General features: G+C 42.1%; 2 protein-coding genes across 10 annotated transcripts in view; one reads left to right on the top strand and one right to left on the bottom strand.

Annotated features, from left to right (window-relative positions):
• PTER (phosphotriesterase related) overlaps nt 1–25,339 on the bottom strand; it is a 144,115-nt gene that overhangs the window by 66,364 nt on the left and 52,412 nt on the right. For 4 of the 9 annotated variants that reach the window (XM_072825671.1, XM_072825672.1, XM_072825675.1 and 1 more), the window contains 2 exons: nt 16,771–16,911; nt 10,321–11,562 (listed from right to left, as the gene is read on the bottom strand). In XM_072825671.1, coding sequence (XP_072681772.1) covers nt 11,352–11,562; nt 16,771–16,911 — 352 coding nt within the window. In that variant the 3' untranslated portion in view covers nt 10,321–11,351. Of the gene's footprint in view, nt 1–10,320; nt 11,563–15,936; nt 15,971–16,770; nt 16,912–25,339 lie in introns of those variants that run through there. The other 5 variants (XR_012030942.1, XM_072825677.1, XM_072825679.1 and 2 more) reach the window with 2 other exon arrangements.
• On the top strand, nt 1,219–10,617 carry C1QL3 (complement C1q like 3). The gene is made up of 2 exons (XM_072825686.1): nt 1,219–2,109; nt 7,859–10,617. The coding sequence occupies exons 1-2, from the start codon at nt 1,522–1,524 to the stop codon at nt 8,036–8,038; spliced, it is 768 nt and encodes a 255-aa protein (XP_072681787.1). The 5' UTR covers nt 1,219–1,521; the 3' UTR covers nt 8,039–10,617.

A 25,339-nucleotide genomic window follows, 5' to 3' on the forward strand; every position in this document is an offset into this window, starting at 1 on the left:
GAATAGAGGGCATAGTTATATACTCGCCATCTGCAGCATTTGTTAAGAGAACCCCCCCCCCCCCCATTGTGTGGTGGGCCTGTTCATCCATAATCCTCCAGGACGTCCTTTGGCTTTTCAACACACCTTACTGTTCTCTGGGTAGCATCTTATTTTTCATTTTAGAAGGCTGGCGAGGAAAACCATAAGGTTAAAAAGAAAAAAAAAAAAAAACCCATCTGGAAAAATTCTAAAGGGCCCTTCTTATGTTAAAAGTGGCATTTTGAAAAGCACCTGAAGTACCGGTTGAGGGTGGGTGAGCCAGTAGAGAAATACTGTCAACCAAGCCACCGTCTTTTCAACCTTCACCTCCATCCTCCAACTGGCGCCGCGGGGCGCGGGGTGGGGGTGGGGGGTAAAGAGAGGGCTTAGGTGTGACCTTCGAGGACCCAAGGCTATTGCACATCTGTCTCCCCCGCCCCCCTCCAGGTATGTCCAGCGAGAGCGCTGCCATCACCTGGGTTCAGCAAGGGAGTATTCACGATCTCACTGTTCATCCATGTGCGGAGGGGAAAAAAAAAGAGAGAGAGAGAGAGAGAGAGGCTGGGGGGGGGGGGGGATAAAATCCCACATTGTCAGAGTAATGCCAAACTCTCTCTGAGTGGGATGAGCAGAGCAGATGCTGCAGTGAGATGCCAAAGCGGCTCCCCTTCCTCTGTGCCTTGGGTGCCTATAAATTGCTCCGGCGCGCGTTTGTCAGCCTCCTCTTCTCCTGGCAGGTGGTGCCCAGGCACAAGTCTGCGTTCAGTCTCCGCGGCGCTCGGCTGCCGGCCGCGAGGCGCCCGCCGCTGCTCGCCAGCTCCTCCGCGCCGGCCCCGAGCCTGCCGAGCTCACCGGGGCGCGGTCGGGGGCCTGGGGTGCGCGTCTCCCGAGCAGGGGCGGCTGCAGGGGAGGCGGAGAGAGGCGCCGCAAGGGCGAACGGAGCTCGCGAAGGAGGCAAAGGGAGGAGGCAGGAAAAGGCAACTTCAGACGGAAAGTTGGTGCGAACTGGCGCAGTCGGCAAAAACGGAAAAGTCGATCGCACGCCGCGGCTGCATAAAAGTGTGAGCCGGCCCGGCCGGAGCGAGAGGCGGCGGCAGGCTCTGCCCTGCGGGTGGCCGCGCCCGCCCGCGCCCGCGCCCGCGCCCGCCGCAGCCACAGGTGCCGAGGGGCTCGCGGGAGGCAGGAGGGCGCCCCGCGCACCCCGCCCCCGGCCCCCGCCCCCAGCCCGGGACTTCAGCTCAAGTCACTCGGCGTCCGAGCTCCGTCCCCAGCCGCGGCTTCCGCGGGGCAGCGGGAGCGGGAGCGGGAGCAGGCGGGGAGCGGCCGGCGCGCGCGCGCCCAGGGGAGTTGGGGTTCGCAGGGGGTTGTTTTCGGCTCTGAGGAGGTCCCCGCCCAACCTTCAAAATTTTGTCCAAAAGCAGACAAGAGGATCGCCCCGCGCTGAGCCGGCTGGTGGGCAGCAGGAGGCGCCTGATCGCCGCCGGGGCGCTGGGGGTGGTGATGGTGCTGCTGCTGGTCATCCTCATCCCGGTGCTGGTGAGCTCGGCCGGCACGTCGGCGCACTACGAGATGCTGGGCACCTGCCGCATGGTCTGCGACCCCTACGGGGGCACCAAGGCGCCCAGCACCGCCGCCACGCCCGACCGCGGCCTCATGCAGTCCCTGCCCACCTTCATCCAGGGCCCCAAGGGCGAGGCCGGCAGGCCGGGGAAGGCGGGCCCGCGGGGGCCCCCCGGGGAGCCCGGGCCGCCGGGTCCCGTGGGCCCTCCGGGCGAGAAGGGCGAGCCCGGCCGCCAAGGCCTGCCGGGCCCGCCCGGGGCGCCGGGCCTGAACGCGGCCGGGGCGATCAGTGCCGCCACCTACAGCACCGTGCCCAAGATCGCCTTCTACGCCGGCCTCAAGCGGCAGCACGAAGGCTACGAGGTGCTCAAGTTCGACGACGTGGTCACCAACCTCGGCAACCACTACGACCCCACCACGGGCAAGTTCACCTGCTCTATCCCGGGCATCTACTTCTTCACCTACCACGTCCTGATGCGCGGAGGGGACGGCACCAGCATGTGGGCTGATCTCTGCAAGAACAACCAGGTGAGTGCGGGCGGGCAGCGGGGTGGGCGGGGAGGGAGCGCGGGAAGGTGCAGGCAGGAGGGAGGAGACCCCGGAAACGGGGGTGGGAGCCGAAGGGGGCGCCCGGAGGCCTGGAGAGGGCGGTCCCCCCGCCGGGACCTGCGCTCCGCTCGCAGCGAGCGCGCGGGCGGGCCGGCGTGAGCGCCCCTCGAGGGTGGGGGAGCCCGGAGCTCGGTCCCCTGGACAGCCGGGGCCCCGGGGTGCGGGGGGCGTGGGGGGTTCTTCAGCAGCGTAGGGTCGCTCTCGGGCTTCGCCTGGAACAGCAGGGCAGGGGGAGCCCCGAAATGGGCGTGCCAGGCGGGAGAAAGGGGCCCGCGGGAGAAGGAAGGGACCCGAAGGAGCGAGTCCCAGTGTGGCCCGTCCCAGGGCCGACGAGGGGACCCGCGGACTGGCGGTCGCAAGGCCCCAGCGGCGTCCCAGCCCCGGGAAACGAGCAGACCGTCAAATGCAAGGGACGAACTCCGGCTTAGATCTCAGCCCAAGGAGGAGAAGGGGACCGAATGAGTCCTGGCAGCAAAAGAAAAAAAGTTGAGACTCATGGGTGTACTCAGTAAAACGCGCACCCAAATACAGGAGCGGGACTCCACTGGCCGGAGTAGGAGGCCGCACAGGCAGGTGCGCGGAGGGCGAAGGGCCTCGCCCCGGGGAGCCCCCGGGGCCTCCTGCGTGACGGTCTTTCCAACCCTGCCTCCTCCCAAGCCAGGCGCCTCGGCCTTGACTGGGAACTAGCCTCAGATTAGCCCCGGCCTCCTCCGAGACGCTCTCCCGAGCCGGTCGGCCCTGCCACGGGGGTCACGGGGCTGCAGTTTTATGCTGGGGCCACTTTACCGTTTGCTTGAGGAATTCGGGGTCACCCCAAGTGGGTCTGATCTCTTCGGAGAGGAAAATAGTGGCTGTAACTACCTGAGAGTGTCATCCGGACCTGAGGTGCGCGCTGAATCAGCAGCCACGCTCTGGGCCAGGCCTTGCAACCTGCAGCCTGCAGTCTGGGCTGAGTTCTCTGGCTTTAATTTTGCCGATTGGGTGGCACAGGGAATGGCCCAGAACCCCGCCATGGCCAACTTAGATTTAACAAGCGCCACGGGGCTTCAGGTCACCCGCTCCTTGAATCCAGACCTTCTTTAGTTATAATCCAGGTTTCCATTAAAGCAGCATTAAGGCAAGATTTCTTCCAAAGACCTAGCTCGGTATCAGAGTTTTGCAGGGTTTTGATTTGTTTTGTTTTGTTTTGTTTTTTTCAAAAGTGAAAGACAAATATTCTAAATGTATCAGAAGGAAAGAACAAAAAATCCTGTCCCTCCTCCCTCTTCCCACCCATCACTTCTAAAGGAATTTAGAAGTCAATAGCTCCAGGACCCCACAGGACAAGTAAAACAAACAAACAAACAAACAAAAAAAAGGAAAAATGGCCACCAGGAGGCACTGACAGGGTTGTTTATTATAGTTATTATGCACAAAAATAATATTAAGATAAAGATTATTTACAGAGCAGTGAGTTGGTTTTAGGTAAATGGCTAAAAAGGGCATGACTCACTGTACCAAAATAGAGCTATTGTGTTACCTTTACAAAATGGTTTATGAGCAGCCCCTTAGCAGACAGCGATGAGGCACCCATTTATTTACCAGTTGGCTCTCTCCTGACTCAAAGGTTAGGTCTGGAAAATACTGTCAAGACTGAAGGATTGTTTGTAGAGATTTTAATTAAAATGGAATAATGTTCAAGTTTTATCAGCCACTGAATAAAAATACATCTTTAAATACCTGGAAATTGGCAATTGCATGAAAAATCAGGGGATGGCACATTTAAATTAGTTTAAAGGTGGCTGTGTCAACTGCTGAGCCCGGGTATATTGAACTGATCCCAAGAAAACCATTTTGTACACGTGTTTTAGGTGCATTTTGTTTTTAAAATTATTTCATTGTTTGGAGAGCCGAATGCTCCTTTGTATCAGCCTAGCATGCACATTCTACAAGCATGAGGAAAAAAAAAATAGGGCAAACCAGCTGACCTTATCATGTATAAAGCTCTCCATTGGCATTATTAAGCTGTTACTTCTTCAAAAGGTGTGCAACAAGTAATTCAGGAAGATATAGGTAGCAACAAACAATGTATTTTCAACTTGGCATGGACTAGTTTGGAAAATAGCTATTAAAATATTACTGTTAAGGAAATATTACTGTTTAGGAGTTACAAAATAGAACTGTTTTGTAAAGTCTGATCTGTAGACAGTTGCAAGTGAGGAATATTTTATAAAGTTTATTTTCTTAATTTTAAATAGTTTATCCATGATTTTCAGTTCTCTTCTTGTCTGATCACTTCTTAGAATGGCAGCTTCCCCCCTGAGCAGACCTAATTTGTTTTCACAAAACAGAAACTCAGAGATCCATGTCAGCGTAATGTTCTATGGATTAAGTGGATTTGAGAAGCACAAAAATTAAACTAAAAATTCAGTTCACTCTAGGATAGAGGGAATGCCTCTGGACCGTAACCATATGAGAACCATTTTATTTATGCTTTGTGTTGAATGCAGGATCACAGATGGAAACATCAAAGGCCAGTAAATTAATCTGATGCACCACTTAACCTTTTGTTTATGATTCCACAGAAGTACAATGAAAATGAAATTATGAGAGCATCAGTAGCAATTAATTAAATTAGCAAATGTTACCATAAATATTGTCTCTAATAATAAACCCTCACTAATAAGATAATGCTAAAGCCACACAAGCTACTATGTTCTCACAGACATGCCACTAAAAGGATCACAGTTCTCATATTCCCCATGAAACCATCAACCTAAATTTAACCATACCATTCGTTGAGAGCCCATGACAGTGCATATGCAAGGTAAAAGTTGGACTCGAATGGCTTCACAGACAGGAAATATAATTTTAATGTGTTCGCATACCTTTAGCAGAAAACCTGAATTTAGAAATTGTTCTTTGAATACAGCCAATGTAATACCACTATAATAAGCCCCTATCATAAAAACTAGAACTGGCTCAAGATTAGAACTATAAAATAATTGAAGGCCTGGTTTATTCTAAGAAGGTATTAATTACAACACCAATGAACATGAGATATATTGGAAACAATAGTTCGTGGGTGGATATTCCTTCATAAATTGGTGAGATTAATGAAATGCCAAATTAATACTCTCTTTTTAAAAGCTGTGAAACATGCGCTACAGATCAAGCAGGCTCCAAATAGTTAACTTATAATATGAAAAGATATTAGAGTACATTTAGGCAGAAATGAGTATATCGGGCAAGGAAAGGATGCATCATATTCCCGGAGAAAATGCTGAAATCGGTGTACATTTAGGAACCTGAAAATAGCCTCCAAGGTGGATGCATTACCTTCCCTGTAGTTTGATGGCTTTAAGGGAGAGTTGTTGGAAGTCACCGAGCTGATTACTAGAGCTTGAAATTTCAAGTTCCATTATACCTTTACGGTAGGATCAGGTGAGCAGGTGTACAAAAATCATGCAAAGTACACTGGGGTATGGCAGTTATTTAATTGGGAAAGTCTCGTAACCTACAGTATAGGTTAAAATCTTAAGAGAATCACTTTCATTAAAAAGCTATCACACAACAAAGGAAGTGAAAAACCATAAGGGTAACCTTCCAGTCTGTGGGATCGCACTAATGCATTTGCAGGTTTTTGTGGTTGTAGCTACAGAATCAAAATGGTCATATTTACATGGCTTTGTGCTTATACCCTGTAGAATAAAAACTGCATTACATGTATATTTAAGACTATAGTCTCTAAATGGAGGGATTTTAATGAGTACTGGTTCCCAGATGTCTTTATATAGAAAACAGTGTTAAAGCAATACCCAGAGAGCATATATTAGACACCTAAAGCACTAAATAAAATGTGTCTGGTTATTAATAATAGCTGAAAAATATATTTATGGATTGCTCATTAATATGTTACTGGCATGGCTAAATGACTGATTTGTGTTTTAAATTTTCTCACCCATTAAAAAGTCCACACGTTTAAAAAAAAAAAAAAAGATGAGGTCATAACGGTGCTATCCTCCTTGTAGATTTTTTTTTCCCCCGGGGCATTAATGACTAGGCGAAATTAATAAATCAAAGCACTCAACTCCTACAAACTTATGATTAATTTCTAGGAAATATTACAACATTAAATTGTATTATTACTTAGCGGTCAAAACAGATCGCTTCACTGAATTGGTGTATACATTTGAGTCAGTGTTTCTGAGCATAATTGCATGGCATATTGCTTTCACTGTATTAGTGTCAGCCAGTGTTAAGCAATTCTAAATCTTTTAAGCCCCTTTCTCCTTTTGCTATACGATACCCACGAAGAAATTTTTAAAATACTACTCAAATTACTTTACAAGTTCAGCAGTGTCAAAGAGCCTTCTCCTTTTTTAACATTTCAGCATTAATGTGAGAACACACCGCATGAAAATTTAATTTGAAAACCTATCGTTTAAGTTTTGAAAGAAATGCATGGAAATTCTTGACTTATGTCTCTTTTCTCTCATTTTGCCAAGTGATAAAATCCAGCATACTCTACCCCAAGTCATGCATTATTACATAATGCAGGTTTACAAAACCACTAAATCACTTGCTATGGTATTCAGGGAAATACCATTATAGTGGAATAGAAACAAGCCACAGAGTGGATGTTTTACCGAAATCAATCAAATACAAGTCTGCCTATCGAACATTTTTTTTCCAAGGCAGGATCAAGATATAGCTAAATAAATAGGAAGCCTAATTTGAGTTGAGGATATGATGGAATGTCCATATTACTTGAAATGATAGGCAATTTGACTGTTTGCAAATGTCTGCCAACCCACTAATGAGATCACAGGCTCAGCATGAGTGGATTATAGGCAACTTCTGTCCTCAAAGCAAACCACACATTTTTAGGATCACTTAAATGTAAAAGGATATTCAATCATATCAGTCAAAAATTTTTAGGAATTTTAGAGGCCTCAAAGCTTAGTTCCTTCTGTAACTTTTAGGTATGTTGACATTAAATAATTTATTCAAGCGCACGCATCACAGGTAAGTAATAAAAAGGCAAAAATGGAAAAATGAACTCAGCACACTTGGGTGATGTTTAAATGAGGTTTCTGGCCAAGATTTTCAAAAGCCCTAAATCAAAAGGCTCTCTTCTTCTTCTTCTTTTTTTTTTTTTCCTTCTCCCTATACAGTAGAGTCGGAGTCGTGTTATGTCTCTGAGCCTCAACTGCTCTGGATCTCAATTTTCTCATAATCGTGGGGACCAGCTGAGGTTTGGATTGAACCTCTGTCCTCATAAACGTCTGGTTAGCATATTGCTAATTGGCTTAAATTAAAATGCAAAAAAAAAATACCCTTATTTCCCATTTCGAGAAGGGATTGGGCCTGGAGATTCAAGGAATTAGAAAAAGTGCTGATTTAGGAAGAGGATAGCGTGGTGTGTGTTGTCGACAACCTGCGGTGGGAAGAGACTGCTGGAATGGCCCTGGCGAAAGCACCTCTTACTCGGTTCTGCTCCTTTCCAGTGAGCATAGTTGAAACTGTTACAGAGCTAGCCCCGTAGAGCTCCGGGGTGCCTAGGGGGACTCCTCCACGCTGAATCCTGTGCTATGGCAGCAGGTGGGCTTCTGAGGCTGTGTGAATGGCAAAGAGGAAACCTGGGCATCTTCTCCTCCAAATTCTAATTCTTGTTTGTTCCACACAGGTGCGTGCCAGTGCCATCGCTCAAGATGCTGATCAGAATTACGACTATGCCAGTAACAGTGTGGTTCTTCACCTGGAGCCGGGAGATGAAGTCTACATCAAATTAGATGGTGGGAAAGCCCACGGAGGGAATAACAACAAATACAGCACATTTTCTGGATTTATTATTTACGCTGACTGATACCGCAGAAACTAAGCTGCTTATTCTGAGTTTGGACACTGGATTCGTTTGGCTAACGTCCGTGAATCAAGGATCCCCGGGGGATGCCGGTTGCGGGGCACCTCAGTTGTGTATATGTGGGCAATGCAAATGCTACCTGACTCACATCTGTACACTCAGAAACATCATGTAAAAAAAAATATATTAAAAGCAAGATAAGCAGATGTGTTATCCACTACCGCCAAAGCAAATACTCCTCCTTATCGTTAGTGTCCATGTGAATGAAGTCCTATATAGATCACAAATTTTTATAGAAAAATCTAAGACACTGAATTATTTCTCCAATATATATGATACTTTGGTGTACTGTGATCTTGCTGCTTTTATCCATATGTCAGCTTCGGTTCTTGTGAGTTTACCTGCTTATTATGATACTTGGAGTCCATTCATAGTGTGGGGAGAATGAGTTTACCCTGCAGGAGAAGGTCTGATTGAAATAATGCTGCTTGTCCCCAAAGAAATTGTTTGCCTTGTACTTTTGTTAACTTTAGAGCTAGTCCTGGGAATGATTCAACTTCAAGCCTTAACCTGGAATCTTCTGGATTTGAGGGAATTCCCAAGCCTGTGATCATTTTCACATTTTCTTTTTCTTACGAATTTTCTTTTCTCTCTTTTCTGGTGATAGTCTTTAAATATAGAGATCGAAATTGTATCATAGGATTACCCTCTAAGTGTGAAAATGTGTAATTATGTATGGTATTTAGAAATTCCCCTGTGTGTCCATTTTGTCAATAGAATGCGTTTAGATTTACTTAGAAAGTCAGAGACATTTATTCTTTGGTGTTAAATCAGACTGAGGCTTTCGGCTTCTTTGGAACAAAAGATTATTCATAACCCAATGCACAATGGTTTAATTTGAGCTACTGCATGAGTCACCAAGGGGACCCTAAGTTAAGGCCTTCGAATAGTTACTACAAGGCGTGGCCCGAGATTATTTCAAAATGAACGATTTCACATGTAACCAATAAGACAACAAAGTGTATATATTTTATACAAATACGTGCTACACATACATGTATTTGTGTGTGTACACATAAAACACACACACACACACGTTAGATCAAATATTATATATATATATATACACACACACATATATATGTGTGTGTGTATATATATATATACATATATATAATGGCTTCAGACCATAGGCACAGTGGCTGTATAGCCTCAAAATTTAATTTAAAAAATATGTGTATATATACACACAAACACACATAAATTATTTGACTTATTTTGGATCGAAATATATTTTGGATTACAAAAGTATATGGAATAGCAAAATAATTTAAATGACTTCTCTTGTAAGAGTTACCCAGAAAATTAAATTTCATTTGGTTAAAATGCCCTATACATCACATGTCTGTAAATTAAGCCTATGGTTTCTTTATTACCATATGCCAATCAATACTTCCACTGCATTCTGTGGCAGACTGTTAATATTAGGACTGCAGAAACAAAGTGGCTCTCTTTTGCAACGTTTATGAATTATATGCGTTTGAATTATCAATTCCTTTTCTTTTTTTCTCAGGTGGATTAAAGCGGACAGTAAAGTAGATTCCGAGAGTAGTGCAAATCATTTCTCTCTGGTTAAAACACACTGCCAAAGCCATCTCTTTAACCTAAGAAAAAGATTAAAAATGCATGTTGATATACCCTATCAGACAACTTCCACTATTACAATGAAAAATCCGTTCCCCTCTCTGTTGCCTTTGAAGACTCTCTGAATGCATAGATTTGAAAAACAGGGATGTAAAAATCTGCTTGTTTTACTGGTGAAGGACATTTGCATTTTTTCATTTAAAGGAATTAGTTTGTTCTGGCTCATTCCTCTTGGGTACTTTCTGTTCTAATACACAGAAAGCTTGATCATCTTTGATCCACAGAAATATCTTGTATTTAGAAAACCTCAACTTTCCAAAAGAGTTACGCATGTTCCCATCTGAAGGTGCTGTTGGCTTGGTTTAAATGCCTTGGTCTGAGTAACTGTCATGATTTTTATGATTAAAAACACTTAGCCCGTTCATCAAGAATAATGACTAATTCTGTTGGCTTTTTCTGATATGTTAGCAGATTCATAAAGGAGTTGCAATGGATTTATTTCTGTTTAACAATATATATTTATCAAGAGGGATTGGTAGAAAGAGTTTGGGGATTTTTTTTGGTGGTGGTGGGGGGGGGGTAACAAACAGCATAATGAGGAATCAACCAAAAGATTAATTTATAAAACAGCAGTGCACATCTTCTGTGAGTTTTAAAAAGGCTTTATTTACACAAAACATCAGGGCTGGGTACCTTTTCAAGAATAGGCTCTAGAATCAGAATGTCATTTCTAATGGATCTGACCTTTTCTTCAGATAACTAAGCATTATTTTCTCTGTTTAGGCCCAAGGAAAAACAAATAAAAGGTAAAGGAAATAAAGGGAATATATATAAGGCTAACATTTCTCTTTTTTTTTTTTGCATTATATATTATTAATTAAACTGTGGCCTTTGTTATTATCAATGTAATGATTCATTAAACTATATTATGTAATATATTTTGACTTTTATGATTGAATTTTTATAATTGAGCATTATGTGTTCATGCTCCCTTCTACAAATTTTTTAAAGCAACAAAGTCTTACAGCAAAAATGGATACCAGCAAGCCAAAGGCAACCAAACTGATTTATTATCAGTAAATACAGATAAGGGAGATGGCATATGATTAAGCTTACACAATATTTTTACCAATGTGAATTGGTAATTGTATTACAATATCCTATGGAAAAAAAAAAAAAGCTGCAAAATTTAACTTCCCTTGCTGCCGAAGCAATTTTAAAGTGCCATATTATTCATTAAGCATTAATTAAAGAACAGCAGGATAATTAGTACGATCATCAATATTACAAGAAACATTAGATTGCTCCAGAAGGGGGTAATTTGACTAGAAACACTTTAAATTTTCTCAAGTAGTGCAGCTGATAGATTAAGAAAGCAAAACGAGACTCCACTAAGAGGATACAGACTGTAAATCACTGTTTGGAAATTGGTATTTCTGTGTTTATTTTGTGAAGGCAAAACAATAGGCCCAATTAAGTCAGTAGCTTCCTAAAGGCACAGAGGTCGTAACTGGTTTCTGAGAAGGCAAAACTCTTCTGATTCTCCTAAAGATGAAACGACCCGTCATGAGTCCTACAGAGCTCTGATTAATATTTCACAGTGGGTTTGAAATCACTGAGAAGTGTCCTCCGCAAGCTTTATACTCAAGGTGTGAATTCATAAACAACCATCCTATTTGAAAGTTAGCCATTGCTTAGGGTTTTCTATGAGTATCTTATCAAGTGCATTCTCGGTGATACCTCTAAGCAGCATTTTAGGAACAATGTTGGTAAGTATATGAGAATAGCCGTGACCTCCGTATTTCATTAGCCGGTGCTTCGTATGTATGTCATGCGCCATCAGAATTCGATCTTCATAGCCCTCATCCACCAGAAGACGCACTCTGTGAAAAATGTTAACTCATTACATGGCATTGGTCTCACATTTAAAATGATCGGAGTGCTTTAAACGTTTTATTCATAAACCTGTTGTGCTTGCTGTAGAAATACGGTCTCCTGCTATGGCATGTGTAGTGGGAGACCCTTAATAAATATTGCATGGTAGTGATAAAGATAGTATTGCATCCTACTAGGAACGTGACCCTGATTCCATGCACACAGAAACTTCTAGCCTGCGGTATTTACCACAATGCCTGCAATACTGCATTAAAAACAGCCTCTAATAAGATGTGCTGGTCTGTATGAACGGCCACTTTGGCATGTCACAAAGTAACTTCATTCTGGATTTGTATCCAGCCCTCTGCTCTAAAATCTCTCTCTTAATGGGCCCATTTTCCAGACCTCATTTCCTTTCTCTCTCTCTCTCTCTCTCCCTCTCTCTCTCTCTCCTTTCTTCCAGCAAATATAATCGATTGGAATTTGTGACTAAAATAGGGAAACCAAAGAAATATTTGTACAAGTGAAATATTCTGAGAGTAGAATCTGCTGGTTTGAAAGTGAAGGGCATATGATAAACTAGATGGTCATTTTAAAAAGGTCAGCAAAGGTACCTCTGTATTTTGAACAATGGTCCCTTTGAAATCTGCGGGAATTTCGACTTAGTAGTCATCTTGAGGCATTGGATTAAATCAACCAGTAAAGACTTACTCTATCTTCCTTCTATCTCAACAAGATTGTTCTAAATATTGAGCTGTTCCTTTAAATATATAGTCAGTTGCCTAGAGAATGGCTTTCCAACTACTGTCTAAACATCTAATCCTCTTTGCTTTGTTAAATGCTGTAATCTATAGTGTGAGTCACCTCCTGACAGCCACCATCTGTGTGCGTCTGGACTCTGGGCAGTGTCTGTCGTGACTTCCACTAGTCTCTGATGGCAGGACGTGTACTTGGAGACAGTGGTTCTTCTCTGGCATTCTTTATGCGGTCTTGTCAGTCTCTGGATTCCCAAATGAATCTAGATGGTCGGACAAGCACCTTTTTCCAAGGGCTAATTATTTAAAAGGTATTCTTTTTGTTTCTATGACATTTCTTGCCATTCTAGTGCATGAGTCATATTTCATAACTACTAAAATAAGCAAAATGTGGGCCACTACACAAAAACGGCAAGCACAAAGCCCTGCCCTCTGAGAACATACATTTTAAAATAAAATGATCATTGAAGATGAGGTCTTGTGTTTGTAGGTCAAAGGAATGCAAGTGCCAGAGAAGAGCCACCCTGAGCCTTTTCGTCTAGAAATCTGCATTCATGTCACGTGTACCCCCGCATGTCCTATAAGTACTTGGACTGCTGTCTGTGCCACCATGGATATTTACCTCTTTAAAATTTGTATAACGTCCCAAAGCTCTGATCTGGCGTTACTTTTGGAACAAACCCCATTTAAGGGAATTCTCTAAGAGAATTATATGATCATTTATGTAAAAAAGAGGAAGATTTGACGGGATGCGCACACATTGCTGAAACTTAGTATAACAAACCTGAATCCCCAACTGAAAAGGAGTATCACATGACCAGAAAATTTTAGGGTACACCTTCCCCCTTATATTTCCTGAGCATTTGCCAAAATTTCTATTTCTTTGCCTGGTCTGAGAAAAAAAGAATATCACATTACTACAGAGGTGTATCATAGGAATAGACAAATTTCTGCCCATGGCCTCGTGCCAGACCCTGAAATACAAAGTTATAGAGCTGTGAAGTAGTAAGGAAAGAGTATGATGGATAAGATACTCATTGAAAAACGAGAACCCTTAGAACTCATTAAGTCAAGAATCTGGAAACTAGTTCTCTCACGAGAGAGACACCATCGTGGCGCTACAGACATAGTTATCTTCTGCCTATCAAGACAGAACTTGGCCACTCTTGAAATAAAAGCTCATCTCCCATGCTATGCCATTGTATGGAAGAACAGTAGTTCCAGAGATGCCGCCAGAAGGAAAGAACCACTGTAGATGAGAAGACAAATATGACAGTAATTATAGAAATACAAATGAGTTAGTGTTTTGCAAACAAATATTAGAGAGAGACTACAAAGTGTGAAAAGGCAGAGATATAATAAGATTTGAGAAATGGAGCATAAGATTGAAAACAGGTGTTAGACACAGAATTTCTGGGGCTGAAAACCAGAGGTAGGCAGAAGCGTGCTTCTATGTTCTTGCAGTTCCGAGCTGTAAGATGACTAAGGCTCGCAAAAGGACTGCCAATGGGTGATGAAAATCAAGTGCCCGAGAGAGGGGGGGACAGGCGGGGTACTGGAGCACACCCCCCTCCCAGAAGGTCATTCGATAATTACCGTGAGCTGTGCTTGAGTCAACTGACCTAATGCATGATTTTAATTTAAGAACAATTAAGTACATCTACGTATGCAGATATACATAAATACACATACGTTAGACATAAATTCTGATGGATTTCCATACATCTAGAATGTTTACGTCTGGTTCAAGGAAAGCTGACTGGGATGATATTCTTGTTCTTGAAAGAATAGCCAAAAGTTGCTAAGGACGAATATGAAGCGAGGTGCGGGTGGTCCTTCCCCCCCGTACCTCCTTCACAGACCCGCTCTGCAGACCCCCTCTCTCTTATTCAGGCCTGGGAGAAGGCCCATGGATGGCATAGGGGTCCTCCAAAAGATACAAAAGATACAGCTCACCGCCACGAAGGGGCTTAGGAAGAGGAAGCAGGTCCTAGAAGCAGACTTCCCATTTCCAAGATGAATGGTGAAACATGGGTGGAGGGCATTCCTCAGGAAATCGTGGTTTTGAGATCATGAAAGATGAGAGAGCCCTACCACACGGCCCGCTCTAAATCCCAGAGAATATCCACCCCCGAGCCCGGCCCCAGCTAGTAGGGCCCTAGGGACGCTTGTTTGCCTGTACTGAATGGTGCTCCTGGGCAAGTAAGTGAGAATCATAACACAGAATGAACGAAGCAAAGACAAACCATAAATCCGTGTGTCCAAGAACCGATTTCAGTGGTTTAAAAACACATTTAAAAGACCTAGCTTCATCGGTCAGGTCAGCTTGCTCATGGCCGGCTGAGCATCTCCATATCCACGAAGCTAGTGTTACCCGGATCAACCAGCTCTCCCTGATGACATTAAACCTGAAGCATCTTTTACTGCTAATGAGGCCATCGGAGAGGAGTGACCCTACTCGTGGCGGCAGAAGGCACACGGCTGTAAAGGTGGGCCGCCCAGGGTAGGAGCTGAGGCCTTCCCAACCGTGGCCCCGGCTCGAGGTCCTCCCCGCAACCCCCGTGTGCACGCGTGTCCTGCGCTTGCCGCTTGCCTCAGTTTCTGGACATCACGTCTGAGGTCATGACCCGTCCCCCTGCCGTCAGCCATGTTTTTGAAGACAGAATCCCAACCTCCTCACAGTTGTGCCGTCACCATGTTGAGCCTCACCGGCCTCTCACACACACACCAGGCGTCCCATCGGTGTCTCTCCCGTCCCCTCAGCACCCGTTCCCAGCCTTCCTCCTCGTCTACGAGGTCCTGCCCTGAATCTGTTCCTTCCTTCGCAGAAGAGAAGCATGTCTGCTTCCCAGGGACACCGCAGAACACGTGTGGCCGTAGGTCCTCAGTTTCCTGGTCTCACCATGACGTCTGTCTGCCTTCACTCCGTCGCTCGCCTTATACCTTTCAACCAACTTTCTGTTTGCTCCTCAGATTCCATCTGTTTGTCTCCTTCAAAGCCTCGCTCCGTCGCTCCCCTCTCCAGATTGTCGTAAGTTAGCATCGATGGACTATTTTCATATTCTGCACCAGGCGCTCCCATAAAAAGTCTGCATCCTTTATTTCATATAAATTCCATAACAACCTTGTAGAATGATAGGCACAGCTTCCCAGGCCTGGTCGTCTCAGTCTCTCCGCTTTCGCTCTCAAGCCCAGAGACGTTGCTCAACGCTTAACAAAGCCTTCCCTTGATCCAGCCAGGGCTTCTCACTTTGGCCCTACACCCTGGCTTCCCTTTACTACCAAGCTTCTGGAAAGAGTAGCCTCCACATTCTCTCTCCTCTTCCTTACCCCCGCCTCATTCCTCCCGCCTTTGCTACAGAGACTGCACTGACTGAACGTGCAAGAGAATCTCCAGACTGTGAAATCCAATGGACACTTTTCAGCCTCTGCCGCACTTGACGTCTGCCACCTGTCAGGTGTCCAAGCCCTTCCGCGTTGAGCGTTCTCCTGCACTAACTCCCACAACAATACATTTCCCTGATATTCTTCTCACTTTGAAAACTTTTCAGTTTGTCCCTGAGTGACTGTTCCAGAGTCCATTCCCTAAATATCAGTGCTCCCCAGAGTTCTGTCCTTATCCTCTTCTCTGAGTGGTCTCATTCATTCCCACGCTGCCAACCTGACATACAGACCAAAGATGCCTCCGTTGATGTCTGAGTCCAGATCTCTGCCCTGAGCTTCACACCCTTATCCATGGCTCCACTGGGGAGCAACTCTTAAATATTCCCAAACCAGTCACCCTTGTGAACCCCAAATCTGTTTCTCCTCCCATTATCCCTCACATGCCTCATTCAGTCTTCACATCACCGTGCAACCAAGACAAACCAGGTACCCATCCGTCCTTGGCTCCAAACATAGTCTACTTGGTTGCAGAGAATGACTCATACAATTATTTGCTTGGACAACTACGAGGGATTGGATTTTATATGACATTTGGTCTTTAGACATTCAACTTACAGCATTTTAAGTTTCAATCATCTCCAGAGTGAATGTTTTTGATAAAGCATTTCAAAAATTCATTGTAGGAGGTTAGGACTTCAGTATGGACAACATGGGCAAGAAACCACTTACTTCATTAGGGAGAAAAAGAGGAAAACATCTTTATTCTCGTATCGTCGTGGCAGGGGTTAAGTATTATCTGTTTCTTGTCAGCTGCCCATCTGCAACTGAACTTCTAAGGCGCTGCTAAGCTTTTGCCTACTTAGGATGACTCATTTGCTTCTTGAAATAATATATAGAGATTTTTCTCCCTGAAACAGCATCGATACATTTTTTTTCTGCAAGTCTCTGGTTCCGCCTGCATACTGTTTTCCGAATCTTTGCTAATACTGTTTTCCGAATCTTTGCTAATACCCACCCAGATATGAATCAAAAAGGGCTGGTAAAAGGAAATGCTATCAGAGATTTCATCATATTTACCTTCTAATTCTTTTATTATCATCAGGCATGTCGATATCCGGGTTGAATTGGTAATGAAGGAGTGCAGTCCCAAAGAGATCATATTCCAAGTAACAGCCAAGTTGAGCAAACTCTAGTAGTTCCTTTTTATCAAGGATAGTCCTAGAGACAATAAGACAGACACACTGTTATTGTTAAGAGCATATCTTTCACGTACACAGATTAAAAGTTTTAAGTGTACTACGTACTGGAACATAATTTAAAGTAACAATCTTTGAGTTAGCTCTTAGGATGTGACTATAAAACAGTGAGTTCAGTTTGTTACCAGAAATAAGGGAATTTACTCCTATCTAAAAGGGAGTTTTCCCTTCTAAAGTACTTGGGAACTATAGACATTTTAATTATGCTGCCATTACTCAAAAACGATTTTGTAATTCTCCAGACTTGTCCTTGGGATATGTTCCATATTCTTTTGAAGATCCTTCCTAGAAGTGGGACTGCTATGAGCTCTGGAAGCTATCAAAGAGAGTTTGGCATCAGTCTGGTGAATTAGGTGAGTAATACTAATCTGGGTAAAATTCGGAGCTAAGGTAAGGTAATTGGGTGATTTTCTTGTGAAGATCATAAAATGATTCCAAAATTAATTCCAAAGCCTTTGTAAATATCACTGCAACTTTTCCAAAAGGGGCAAAACTCCTATGGATATTTGTGTTCTAGTATTCCTATCTTTTAAATAGAATTTATTATTTCATGATAATTTTTATGGATATCTTCTCATTTCTTTAGGGATCATAGTAAGAACAACACTGTTTTATGATGTAAGATTATGTAAATGAATAAGAAAGGGAAGGTATATCAGAGAAGCACCAGCTGCAGACAAGGGAGCAGAGTTCAGAGCAAGAGTAGATTATCTCAAGGAATTTAGATTAGAACAAGTAAAGAGGGATGCATTAAGTTAGCCAAAAATTCCATGGTAGACATTCAAACACATGGAGAAGAAAGAAAGAAGGAAAGGTAAAGAGAAGAAGGAAGGAAGAGAGAGCGAGAGCGAAAGAAAGACAGAAAGAAAGAAAAAGAAAGAAAGAAAGAAAGAAAGAAAGAAAGAAAGAAAGAGAAAGAAAGAAAGAGAAAGAAAGAAAGAGAAAGAAAGAAAGAAAGAAAGAAAGAAAGAAAGAAAGAAAGAAAGAAAGAAAGAAAGAAAGAAAGAAAAAGAAGAAAGAAAGAAAGAAAGAAAGAAAGAAAGAAAGAAAGAAAGAAAGAAAGAAAGAAAGAAAGAAAGAAACCTATCAGGAGACAATATGGAAAAAATGTAAAGGAAAAATACACCCCTTAGACATTATGTGAGGGGAGTTCAGGGCTCAGAGAAAGGAAGTGATTGAAATCCCAAATTGGCCTGGCACAGAGTTGGAATATCAGATGATCATTGTCTTACTAGGCTTTTATCCACTGATATTCTATTACCTTGGCAATTCTAGGATGCAAGGATTAAAGCACTGTTATATGTCTGTAAATCTGCTTCAAAGAGGTCAAAAGTATTTTCAAGGCCTTTCTTCCAAACCATAGGAGGACCAATTAAGCCTCTGTGTGTCATGAGTGCGAGAGATTTCTGCTGTCTTGGGATGCTACCTAGGAGTTGACTATTGACTTTCACTCTGAGCAGTCATATTGTAGCTGGTTCCTTTTTATTCAACAATTCAGCATAACTGATAGTGCACAATGTTGTTTTAGGCAGGGAGGCTAAAATATCTTTCTTTTACACTGTAAAATGCGCATTCTGTGCTATCTTCTGCTAATACTACTCCTTTTCCATCTTCATACCCTGGAGACCATCTTTTGCTTCCAAAATTACTTGCCTAAAAGAATATGTGTTTTTCTATAGTAGACACATTGTGTTTTCCCCCAAAGAGCCATGCTTAAAAACAAAATACACACAATTAAAATAACATAAGAGGGAAGAGGAAGTTTTGTGTATTTCTTTGGAGTCCGTTGCTTCAGCTTGTTAATTACCAATATGGGCAAGGTGCTGGGGGTGGGTGGGGAGACAAGCAGGGGATGAAGGTGCCAATAACACATTGGATCAGACTCTGATTTCTGCTCCTAATGTATTTTTGCCTTCCTTTGCTTAATTCCTTGAGACTAGGTTTTCTAAATTTTAAGTGACATATCGAAATAGGTATTCAATGTAAAGTCTATAGTAAATGAAATGCCACAGGGAACTTTTTTAGTCTTTAGTTACAATTGAAAACAAAAAGTAAAGTTGCTTATCATCATAATAGCTGAAAATTATAAGAATTTACTTGTGTCTGGCATTGTGCTAAGCACTTTCTTTGTATTTATTACTCCACTTAAGATTCTCTATAATCCCACTGATCTCAATTTTACAGATGAGGAAACTGGAGAAGTGAGAGATTAGAGACTTATTCAAGGTGATGTGTTGGAATATGAATTCATTTTAATGCTAGAATCAACTATACGAACCATCATTCTACATGACTTCTACTGCTAAATATTTTGTGCTCAAAGGACGTTTTCCAGAATTGCACTGACTGTAGCAGACATAGTGTTGTGTTAATCTTTATTTTGAACTTTAATTTGCTCCCTACAAAATACGCTCAAGAAATGAGTTTCTCATCAAACTAGCATGGGTGCGCAAGGCGGTGGTAAACCTGAAAAGAAAAAAAGGATTACTTTGTAAATGTCTTTAACTGTTAGCTCAGAGTGTAAATACATATGGTAGGCAGTATTTGACCATTACAGTTATGTTGGATGATTCAAATGACATGGTCAAAGGAGAAGGAACTATATGAATTGTGACCATTGCTTATTTTCTCACTAGGAGCCTGACAATGCTCTAAGCCTCTTAAAAATATCAAGAGGCACGTCTTAAGGGTCTTCTATCACCAGACCAGACCTCTCCTAAAGTTCAGAATTACATATCTAATTGCCTGTTTGCTATCTCAACTTGGATGTCTAATAGACAGCTCAGGCTTAACATGTCTCAAACTAAAGCCTTCATCTACTATCCCAAACCAGCTTTTCTTTTTTTTTTTTTTCCAAACCAGCTTTTCTAACACCCTTCCCTCTCTGGGCTTATAGCAACGCCATTTATGCATTTGCTCAGGCCAAAAACCTTATAGTCATCCTTGACTGCTTTCTTTGTTTCACACTACACATCCAGCCTATTGGGACAGCTTTTTGGCTTGACTTTCAAAATCTGACCAGAATCTGGAGATGTAACCATCTCTCCTACTACCCTTCTGGTCCAAATCACCACCATCTTTTTCTCAACTGTTCTTCTTGCTTTTCTGCCTTTGCTCAACTACAGTCGATTTAAATATAGCAACCAAAGGCCATCACCACAACTAAGTCAGATCAGGTCTCTCATGTGCTCAAAACTCAGCAATGGCTTCCCATTTCCCTCAGAGAAAAAGCCAAGGCTTTTAGTGGCCCCTGAGGCCATGTGTGACCTTTTTGATGTGGTCTTATAACAGCCTCCTCTCAGAGAAGAATGGGGAATCCAGTTTTCCAGATATCATTTTATGTAAATGCTTCCTATATTATAAATGTTATTGAAGAATATCACCATAGGTGAAGATATCTTTCTAGAGGAAGACTAACATGTTTCATAAGATTCATTTACACATGTGAGTTTCAAAAGTAGCCCCTGGGAATTCTTATTCTGTAGAATAGCACATAGAAAGGAGTATGATTTGCGGTGCGTGGTGGTGGTGGTGGGGGAAATGGTCCTTCTGTAAAATATCCTTAAAATTTTCGTAATCACGTGGAGAAAAGATTTCTTCAGAAGGGGAAGCAAAAGCTGGTATTTGGACATTTGGAACATGCAGTTAAAAAATGAAGCTGGCAAAGTTGCTATCATTAAAAAGCCAGACGATAGATAGATAGATGAAATCATACATTATATATTACATACTACATATTATGCTATATATATATTATTTTTACTGACATTTGGCAATATGACACCCTCTGGATAACTGAACATTAGTGTGAAGGAAACTGAGAAATAAATTCACTTTCATTCCCTTACTGATGTGCAAAATCCATGCGGAAAAAATAGCATTGGTGATCATACACAATTTTCAAAGGAAAGTCCTGAAAAAAAAAAAAAAAAAACCCAGAGTTTGGGATTAGATGTTAATGGGGGATAGGATGAGAGAGTTAGATGAAGCAAAAATAAAATAAACACATAATAATTATCAGGTACTTAAAACATCCCTATCTCATTTAATCCTTGCAAAAACTGTATGAGGAAGGTATGATCATCCCATTTCATAGATGAAGAAACTAAGACTCAGAAAAGTTAAGTAACTCAACTTCCAAAGTGACAGGTTGAGAATAAAGCCAGAATGTGTTTGTCGTAGAAGCCATGTTTTTAGGCCATGCTGCCCCTTCTGTGATGGGAGGGAGCATCTCCCACATGCAGCAGCCCCATGCCTTCTCCCTAGCACTTAGCTATGGAGCAGTGCACCCCACCACAAAGGCACCTTGGACCAACCCTGCACCACATATGTCTAACAGGGTGACTTATCCACATTAAATTGGCATCCCGCTGGATGACTTCCAGGGACTGTCAAGGTGCTACTGAAGTTGCATTTATGCAAGTGACTTTTTTTTCACTTGGAGGAAGGATTGACTCCAAATGTCAAAATGGTACCATGGGAAAATGTACTCTGCTTGACGTCTTTCAGATGAGAATTAGCAAAGGTCCTGTCCCTTCCAGTCATCAGTGACCTCATAGTACTTCTCATACAAGGGGAGGTGTCAACTCCAGCCAGTTCTGCTCATTCCATATTCTATATCCATGAAAATTATATTCTTTCTTATTCCAATCTTCTCCAGTGCTTAAGGTAAGTATTTTTCACCTCTTGCCCTAAACAGTCAGTGGGGTGATTTTGAGATACAGAGAAGCTATACTGCTGCCCTTTCACACTGGAGAAAGTCCCTTCTTCCAGGTGGATGAAGGGGTGGCAGTGGTGTTTGTAAAATGTGCAGGGATTTCCTGGGAAAAAGGTGAAATTTTTGTATCAAGTATTTGTTCTTGTCATTTATATTATATATACTATTTCTTTGTTCTATATTTTATACCTTTGCTCCCTAACTAATAAATTCGTTCTATATAAGGAACAAGCATAAATTAATCACAAATATACTGCCATCAGCCAAAAAAATGGCACCTAAAGTGAAGTGGGAATCTTCATTTTCAGAATATGGTTATCATTTACTAGTATTTTAAGGCTGGTACTAAATTGCAAGACCATTGATTCTGTTTTTCAAACCTCTTTATATTCTTGATCTTATCCAAGCACTGAGGGGTTTAGTTTAATGTCAAAATGCATTCTGAGTGGGAGCAAGGAAGTCTGTGTGAGGTGATAATTTAGACAAGGGTCTGTAGGATGTCTAGGTAGAAAGAACTAAGGAGCAGATAGGAAAGGATATGATTCGTGGGTGTGATCCAGATGATAACAATATCTAGCATTTGTCTTGGGCTTTCCAGTTTCAAAGAACTCTCAAATACATTATTTCTTTTCATACATTCAGGCATATCTTCATGAATTAATTCAGCAAGCACCTACTATCTTGTACTATCAACCACCTTATACACTAGCCTCTGCTGGGAATACAGATATGAGGAAGGAATTTAAGCTGCTGTCTAAAGGAATGTAAATTATAAGGGATCGAGATAGGTATTTAAACTCATAATTACATTTAATATGTTGAAAACTTTATTTTAGTACAACTAAATATGAAGAGTTATGAAAGAAAAATGAAAGGAATAAGTCATTTGAGTGGAGTCTGTTTAATAGAAGACAACTCAGAGAAAGGTTGGTGGGATTCAGGTGTTTAGGGATGGTTGATTAAAAGAAAACCTGTTAAGAGTCGAAAAAGGAAAGAAGGAAAGAAAGAAGGAAAGAAGAAAGAAAGAGAAAGAAAGAAAGAAAGAAAGAAAGAAAGAAAGAAAGAAAGAGAAAGAAAGAAGAGAGAGAGAGAGAGAGAGAGAGAAAGAATCTTGTTGTTCCTGAAGATAAAGCTGTAATTATCAAAGCCAAAGTACATGAGGGTAGAAGCAACTATTCACCTATTAAAAAATTATTTTTTTTAGATTTTATTTATTTATTCATGAGACATAGAGAGAGGCAAATACATAGGCAGAGGGAGAAGCAGGCTGCCTGCAGGGAGCCTGATGCAGGACTTGATCCCAGGACCCCAGGATCACGCCCTGAGCCAAAGACAGATGCTCAACCACTGAGTCACCCAGGCGTCTCCACCTATAAGAAATTATTGATCATCAACTTATACAATGAGATATTAGCTGGATAAACAAAGACAAATAACAAACACACTGCCCCATCCTTCAAGAAGTCCAGTGTCTATTAGAAAAAGGAGACATGGAAACATGTAATTGTTTTACAGACCTACCTAGTGTAGTAATAAAAAGGACTGCTAGGAACTGGGCTGGCTCAGAGAAAGAGATAACAGACCCTGCTCAGCTCATTCAGGAAAAGCTTTGTAAAGAAGAAAACCTTTCATGAGCTGCATATTGAAGAAAGACTGCCAGGTAGATAAGGGAGAATGGAGTATCCCCAGCAGAGGGACTAGCTTGTGTGAGAAGCATGTAAGAACAATCAGCATGGGGCGCTCAGCATCACAGTCAGTGTGGCATTAGCGCAAGCTTGGTGTGGGTGCTAGAGATAATGGGAGGGGAGGTGGAGGGATGAGTTCAGACCAGATGATGAAGATGTCTGGATTTTGTGCGGAAGTGAAGGGGTCCTTAAAGAGCTGTAAGTCACGGTTGAGAAATGTAATCCAGTTTGCACTTAGATCAAAATGGTGGCCATGTGGGCAAAGCTAAGGGAGCGATTCCTGTTTGGAGACTATTACAATGGTTCAGGTGGTAGATGAGGGCCTGACTTAACCATGGAGGACTGGATAAGAGGGCTCATATTTGGAGATCTTAGTGAGGTAGACAGGTGTCATCATGTGGGGGTGCAGGAAAGGGAGGGATTTAACATCTGGGTGAATAACGCTGTCCTTGACAAGAATAGGGCAAGCAGCAGGAAGAGTAAGTGATGAGTCACCCTCCCCATAGTGACAGCAATGGAGAAGGAGAATGGAGGGCAGCTGATTAGATGTTAGTAGCATTAAATGATACCAAGAGCATGGGAGGAGCCAGTTCTGAAACTCCCAATCCACTGGTGAAATCACTATGCCACATATTATCATTATTGGATAGATGAAGAAGCTAAAGCTTGGATCTTTTAACTGATCAAAACCCCAGGTATTCCTACTCCTATTTAGTGCATTTTCTTTCCATTACACTTCACTGTGACTTTTCTATGAATTCCTGGGCCTAGAGACTTAGCAGCACTAACTTGAGATCAGACTAGCTCAGGGCCTGACACAGAGAGAAGCACAGAATATATTCAATCCTAAAATTAATGAATTGGACCACGTAATTTTTTAGAGCTGGCATACAAATACAGAAATAGGTGGATATATCTATACAACTGATTTATTAAAAACAATGCTGAGTTTCAATGACTATTTTAAAAGTTATCACAAAAGTAATTCCCAAAAAAACTTCTTTGTTTCTCTCCCCACTGAGTTGCTCAGTTTAAAACCAGTGAATATTTGTAGATAGTGTTATGTGCGACTCTTTAATATTTTATAGGAGTTTTTCAACAACTGCTTAAGAGAATTACTAAGCTCACCTAGAACTATCCATGTAATACCGATGAATATTTAATTATTTATAATATAATGTTTCAAAGAAATTAATATGTAAATTACTATAATCTAATAAATTCAGTATAAATGTAATTCTATAACACTATTCATGTATACTCCTTTATTGCTAATGGCAGTTGCACTTTATACATCTGAAACATTCTTAACTGATAAATTTCAACTATTTTATTTATTTATTTATTTATTTATTTATTTATTTATTTATTTATTTTGTTTTTTGTTTTTATGATAGTCACATAGAGGAGAGAGAAAGAGAGAGAGAGGCAGAGACATAGGCAGAGGGAGAAGCAGAGGGAGAAGCAGGCTCCATGCACCGGGAGCCTGACGTGGGATTCGATCCCGGGTCTCCAGGATCGCGCCCTGGGCCAAAGGCAGGCGCCAAACCGCTGCGCCACCCAGGGATCCCAACTATTTTATTTTTAATGTCAAAATAGAAACTAAATGTAATGAAGCAAGTTGTTTTTCTTTTTTTAATTTTAATTCCATTGTGCTTAACATACAGTGTTATATTAGTTTCAGGTATACAATATAGTGATTCAACAGTTCTATGTATTACTCAATGCTCATCAACATAAGTGTTACTCTTAATCCCCTTAACCTATTTCATTCATCCCCCCCACCTACCTCCCCTCTGGTGACCATCTGTTTGTTCTCTAGTTAAGAGTCTGTTTTTTTTGGTTTGTATCTCCCTTCTTTTTTTTGCATTGTTTGTTCATTTTGTTTCTTAAATTCCACATCTGACTGAAGTCATATGGTATTTGTCTTTCTCAACTTGGCTTATTTCACTTTTCATTATACTCTCTAAATCCACCTATATTGTTGC

This window comes from Canis lupus, chromosome 5 (assembly GCF_048164855.1).
Source record: "Canis lupus baileyi chromosome 5, mCanLup2.hap1, whole genome shotgun sequence".
In the NCBI taxonomy this organism is placed as follows: Eukaryota; Metazoa; Chordata; class Mammalia; order Carnivora; family Canidae; genus Canis; species Canis lupus.

Coding starts and splice junctions, on each gene's coding strand:
- C1QL3 (XM_072825686.1), top strand. CDS start 1,522: ATGGTGCTGCTGCTGGTCATCCTCATCCCGGTGCTGGTGAGCTCGGCC. Junction 2,110..7,858: donor ATCTCTGCAAGAACAACCAG/GTGAGTGCGGGC, acceptor TGTTCCACACAG/GTGCGTGCCAGTGCCATCGC.